This window comes from Ananas comosus, linkage group 5, assembly GCF_001540865.1.
Source record: "Ananas comosus cultivar F153 linkage group 5, ASM154086v1, whole genome shotgun sequence".
NCBI classification, from domain to species: Eukaryota; Viridiplantae; Streptophyta; class Magnoliopsida; order Poales; family Bromeliaceae; genus Ananas; species Ananas comosus.
The window spans coordinates 5,444,793-5,451,459 of record NC_033625.1 but is presented as its reverse complement, the minus strand read 5'-3'; the positions used below and the strand labels follow the sequence as shown (position 1 = coordinate 5,451,459).

Sequence of the window (6,667 nt, the reverse complement as noted above, 5' to 3'; positions counted from 1 at the left end):
AAATTAATTTTTTAAAATTATAAATTTGAGATTTTAAAATTTTAAAATTTAATTTTGATTTTTAAAATTTAAAAGTTTATATTTTAAATTTTAAAATATAAATATAAAATATAAAAATTCTAATTCTAATATAAAGAAAAGAATAATATTATTATTTTTTATTTATAACTACCCACTTTAATTCTTATTCCATCTTACCTAACCAAACGCTATTTTTCTTATTTTCAGGAATAACCCAATTTTCATCCAAACGCAAAATTGATCTAATCCCCGCTTATACCTCAATTTATACCTATCCCCGGAATACCCACTTTTTGCTTATTCTCGAACCAAACGATACCTAAAGCTTCGTTTGGTTCGAGTATAAATAAAAACTAGTTATACCAAGAATAGATACAAGTATGAATTTTCGTAGAAATAAGTGTATTTTTTTATTTGGATAAAAATATGAGTATAAGGTGGAACTAGAAAAATCATATTTGAATGAAAATATGAGTATAATGTGGAATAGTCGGGAGCTATAAATAGAAAATAATGATATTACCTTTATAATTGAATTTAAATTTTTAAACCCAAAATTTTAAATTGAAAATTTTAACTTTTACATTTTAAAATTTGAAATTAAATTTAAAATTTTAATTTTCAAATTTTTAATTTTAAATATCTAATTTTAAATTTAAGATCAAATTTATATCTGAAAGATATAAAATATCAAATTTAAAATTTAAAAACTAAAAATATCATATTTAAAATTTAAAAATTAAAAATATCAAATTTAAAATTTAAAAATTTATAATTTATAATTTATAATTATAAATTTTAAATTTTAAAAATTAAAATTCAAAAAGAAAAAGCGATTTGCTTGCACCTCAGAAAGTACCTCAGAAAGTAGAAAAATTCAGAGAGGCCGGCGGTGTGTGCATGTATGTATCTGGTGTTCTTTTTCTTTTGCGTCGAATACACGTCGGACGATCGCAACTGAAACCTCTCATTCACGGCAACTTTCGTGCAAGAAACAGCATTCGATCGGTTGTGTTTTTCAGAGTGTTCTTTGCATTGGATTCATGCTATTGTATGATCTTTCTGTATTTTGTGCTAAGTTTAGGTAAACATGCATGCATGAAGTCGCTGCAACTACAGGCCATTGTAAAAATAGGTCCCTCAACTTCATTTTTCTTTTTTGATATACGCCTTCTAAACTTTATTTATTTTGTTCGAGTCATTTTAGCTTATTCAATTGTTGGGATTTCGCTAAAATTAAACTCTCTGGGAACTAAATTCTACTATTTCCTGACATTGAGTACTGATTGAAGCATCTCAAAATCGACAACTTTAGTCTACATTGCTTGAATTTTTGTTTGAAAATAATTTAAGCTATCTAGATCGAGGTTCATACCTTTGACCTTAAATTGATGAATGAATCCTATAATTCATTTTTAGAATGTTGTTGACCTTAAATTGATGAATGAATCCTATAATTCATTACACGAAGTTATTTTTAAAATGTAAATAAGGAAAAACAGAGGATGTTCAAACCTACAGTCATTTGCTTCTAGTAAGAACCGCATCATAGGGAGGAAAATTGCTTTTAGCTAAGAAGCCTCTCTCTTGCTGCACTCAGCTCCTTTAAGACTTTCGTCATGTCGGATCGTTCGTATGGCGATTCGTTTGAGCATGAGAGACCGCAGTCGAACGCCAAAACCATGCAATCTCGCACACACTCTTCTTGATAAGCTATATCATTATCAGCTGAGTGCAGGTTTCTGTCTATGATGTCCATGAGATGTTCCGGAGAAGCAGCAGCAGCACGAACATATCCACGAAGGCTTAGTCCGTCTTTGAACATGTCGTCGACGGGCCTCATTCCAGTGAACATCTCCAGCAGAAGAATTCCGTAGCTGTACACATCGCCGAGCCTAGATGGTTTACAGCCCATTCCATACTCTGCACAACATTAGTTAATTGGAAACAGACAATACGAGATTGTCAGGTGAATTCATTTGGATTTGGATTTGGTTCCCACTGTTTCCAAGCCATAGTTACAAAAACTGAATTTGATCTTTTAGTTTATAAATTGACTCTAAAACAGAATCAGATACTTAGAAATAAAGTTTCTGCTCTTGCGTGTTTACTAATCATAATTAATCTGTTTTTAGTAGTAAGCATCAAGCAGTTTATTCTAACTCCAGTTTGTCGGTTTTCGTAGCTAATATCTAGTATCCTTTTTATTTCCCATAATATTTTCTTCCCTTTTCTACTAATTTTTATTAGACTAAATCTCTAATTTTATTTATTAAACTTGTGCCATTCACTTGTTTTTGCAGCAAAAAGTGTTAGATGCAGTATAGATGGGAATCAAATAAAGACGTGTTATATTCTTTTCTGAAATGCTGTAAAGCAGGGAAAAGTAATCATTTTATTGCATATTTCTCACCTGGAGGAACATAACCAATAGATCCTTTGATTCCCACAGTGCTGGTAGATGAACGCTCTGATGATTCGTCAGGCGGTTGCCGCAGAAACTTTGCTAACCCGAAATCGCCCACGTGCGCCGTCATTTCTTTGTTAAGAAGGATGTTGCTGGGCTTAAGATCACAGTGAACAATCGGCACGGACCCTCCATGATGAAGATACTCTAATGCGGAGGCTACGTCGACAGCTATGTTCAACCTCTGGATTAGGCTTAGGCTTCTGAATGGCCTATTTTGGCATGCATTTGGATGTAGCCACTCTTCTAAGCTTCCATTAGGCATGTACTCAAATACCAAGGCCATGAAATCGTTACCGCGGTGATCCAAACTAGAGCACAATGTAAGAATTTTGACAAGATTTCGATGCCGAATGCTTCTCAGGGCTTCACATTCAGACATAAAACTCCTGAAAGCCCCATGCTGTTGAAGGTTAAGCACTTTCACCGCGACGATGTCGGCATTTTCATAGTTCATGGCGGCTTTATAAACCGACCCAAAACTTCCTGTGCCGATCAGATTATCTGAGGAGAACCCATCCGTTGCCCTGAAGAGCTCATCGTAAGATACTTTCACGTGTCGGTTTCTTAAGGAAAACCTCGACTGCGGCTTTCTTCGGGAGTTTTTTATCAAGTGATGTATCCCAAGCAAGCCCATGATTATAATCAAACACAAAATTGCTCCACCTATGGGAATGAGTATTACCTTGAGTTTGTAATCAGAGTGATGTTTTGCTATAAAGGCATCTGAAGTGCATTTCGGCAAGTGTAATTCTGGTATTCCACCGCAGAGTTTAGGGTTTCCGATAAGCGAGACTTCGCTGGCATTCTTAAAAACCCCTTTCATCGGCACTCGACCCTCAAAATCGTTGAAGGAAAGATTTAAGTATTTTAGATCCGGGAGCTCATCAAGGAATGCGGGTATTTGGCCCGAGTAGAAGTTTTTTGAGAGATCGAGCTCCTGAAGCCCTCTTAAATTGCTGATGGAGGGAGGAATGGACCCTTGAAATAAGTTATTCTCTAAATGAAGAATATCCAAGATGGCGCATTTGCCGATGGTGTCTGGAATCTCACCGGAGAGCCTATTATTTGAGAGATTAAGCCCCCACGTATTTATCAAGTTGCCCACTTCCAACGGTAATGAACCGTTCAGTAAATTATGCGACAAGTCAAGGTAGATTGTGAGTGATGAAAGGGTCAAAACTTCTTTAGGAATACTACCGCTTAGCCTATTATTTGATAGATCTAACAACTCTAGCATTAACAGGTTGCTTAATGTCGGCGGAATGGCTCCTTCAAATTCGTTGCTGCCGAGAAAGAGTTTGTCCATTCGTGTTAGGTTGCCCAAAGTCGGAGGAATTTCGCCCGAGAGCTTGTTGTATGACAGATCTAAATAATTTAATTGCCAAAGATGACTGATTTCTATGGGAATGGTGCCTCGAAGGTCGTTAAAGCTCATATCAAGATAAGTTAGATTGATGAACTTGTCAATCTCTGCAGGTATAATTCCTGATATTTGGTTGCTGTAGAATGATAAAGCTAGAAGACTAGTGGAAAGATTGACCAGTGATTTGGGCATCATGCCTTGAAGTAGATTGTATCCTAAATCCAACACTCGGAGACCGGTGCAGTTGGTCAATGCTGTAATGAAGCTCCAATCACTAGGCTTCCTGGCTTCGAGTCGATTGCCTTCCAGTTGAAGCCGCAAAAGACTCTGCAAGGCTCCAAGGCTCGGCGGTATCGTGCCGTGGAATGCATTAAACGGCATCTCAAGGTGCCTGAGCTCAGAAGCATTGGACAAGGATGCTGGAATTCGCCCCCCGAGCTTATTATTATACATATAAAGGAATTGAAGGTTCGGAAGAGCATTTCCGATATCGGAGGGTAGAGTTCCCTCGAGTTGGTTATTAGCGAGTTCTAAGGCCGTCAGGGATGATAAATTGTACAGGGATGACGGTATTTCCCCTGTTAAATTGTTGATCCCGAGAACGAGATATTCGAGAGATGAAAGTCGTCCGAGTGAGATTGGGATAGTCCCGGAGAGATAGTTAGAAGCGCAGTCCAGATAAGAGAGGAATGGAAGTTCTGCAAAGTGAGGAATTTCACCATGAAGGTTGTTTCCTCGTAGCGAAAGGCTGTTCAAAGAGGAGAGATTCGTAAGAGTTGGCGGGATCTCACCGTCGAGCTTATTATCTCTCAAGTTGAGTAGTTGAAGATTAGAGCAATTGCCGAGCGAAGACGGGATCGTTCCGCGAAGAGAATTCACACTCAGGTTGAGATATCGCAGCCGGCGTAGGCTTCCAAACTCCTCCGGGATGCGACCGCCTAGCATGTTGTCGGACAGGTCGATCCTCCGGAGGAATGTGAGGTTGGCTACGGCGGGCGATACGAGGCCGGTTAGGCGGAGGGACTTGAGGTCGAGGGCCGTGACCCGGTCGGGATGGCGGCGGCCGCAGGAGACACCGCGCCACCTGCAGTAGTGGAGAGAGCCGTTGTTCCACGAAAGAAGCGCACCGAACGGATCGTCGTCGGCGAGGGACTTGAAGGAGAGGAGGGCGGCACGGTCGGATGCAGCTGGTTCGATCCCGAGAGTGGCGTACTGGGCGGTGGAGATCACATACAGCAGAATGATGAGAAAAATTAGTGCATGGAAAAAGCCTTCCATTCTACGAACTAAGACAAGAGAAGCTAAAGCCATAGTAATCCTGCAGCACCCAGCTCTTCGCTGGTATTTAATCTTGGCAACTGGATAGATAACAAACTAACTGCCAAGTTTAGTCAAAAAGCCTATAGTTGTCGTAAGGTAGTAATACCACGGTGCGAGAATACTTATGCACCTAGGGCTCCGTTTGGTTCGGGGGATAAGCAAGGATTTCGTTATCCCCGCTATTCCGTCACACGGAATGATATTTTGCCAAAATATTTTATGTCGGTCAAACTTTACTATTTCCGGTTATTCCGAAATAGGTTGAGATTTACTATTCTACCATTTTGATGGAATAGTTATATTTCAATGCTTAATTTTTAATTTAATTAAAATTATAAATTGAATTAAAATTAAATTATTTAAATATAATATGTTATATATTATAATATATTATTTTTATTATAAAATTATTAATTGTACTATATTAATACATATTATTTATATTTACATATTATAATAAATTTTATAGTAAATTATATTTAAATATTATAATAAATTATTTTTATTATATTTCAGTTTAAGTAGAATTTTAAAAAAAATTATAAATTTATTAATAATAAATTTCATCTTAAATTTAAAGTTTAAAATTTATAAAATTGTAAATTTGAGATTCTAAATTGTAAAATATAAAATTTTAAATTCTAAAATAAAGAAAAAAAATAATATTATTATTTTTTATTTATAACTATCCACTTTAATTCTTATTCTATCTTACCTAACTAAACGCTATTTTTTTTATTCGCAGGAATAATCAAATTTTCATGCAAAATTGATCTAATCCTTACTTATACCTCAATTTATACCTATACATGGAATAGCTACTTTTTGTTTATTCCCGAACCAAACAATACCATATAGTACAGCAATACTTCTCCTAAATGTCACTAACGGTAATTAGCGAAAAGCTTAATAATTAATATTTGAGATGCTAAATTCAAAATCTAGTTTTTTTATATTTCAGTAAAGTGGGAACCTACTTTTATTTGTAGCTGTATATTCATACACTACAAAAATATAAACGAAGTGAATTGTTACAACTGTGCTGCAAGAAATTTAATTTTTAAGGACCTTTTTTTTTATAGTTAATGATACTTAAAATCATTCTAAGATAGTTCTGCTTTGCTATTTAAAAGCGTTGATTAAAACATCGTCAAATGAAAAGTCGTCATATATATACAGAAGCTTATACCAAGCATCGGTAAAATATATTTAGACGCTTTAAAGTATTAGGACTTACTAAAATTTTTTTAAAATCCTAACATTTAAAACGTTGAAAACTTAAAAAATAATAATAAAAATTATCATCGAACAAATTAGTTTGATATAATAGAGGATTAATATGATGACTCTTTTTGAAACCTCGATATTTGTTGTATTGTAGAGACGCTTGGAAACGTTTTTCAAATGTCGTTTAAAAAACATTCTTATATTAAAATTTTCTTATAGTGCCACCTAGTTATAGCTGCATATTCGTACATTATAAAAAATAAATG

General features: G+C 35.5%; 1 protein-coding gene across 1 annotated transcript; it reads right to left on the bottom strand.

The window, feature by feature from the left end:
* LOC109710816 (probable LRR receptor-like serine/threonine-protein kinase At3g47570) lies at positions 1,518-5,156 on the bottom strand. Its single transcript, XM_020233591.1, has 2 exons — positions 2,435-5,156; positions 1,518-1,944 (listed from the first exon to the last, which is right to left on the bottom strand). Exons 1-2 carry the CDS (start codon positions 5,130-5,132, stop codon positions 1,589-1,591), a joined length of 3,054 nt encoding a protein of 1,017 aa, XP_020089180.1. The 5' UTR covers positions 5,133-5,156; the 3' UTR covers positions 1,518-1,588.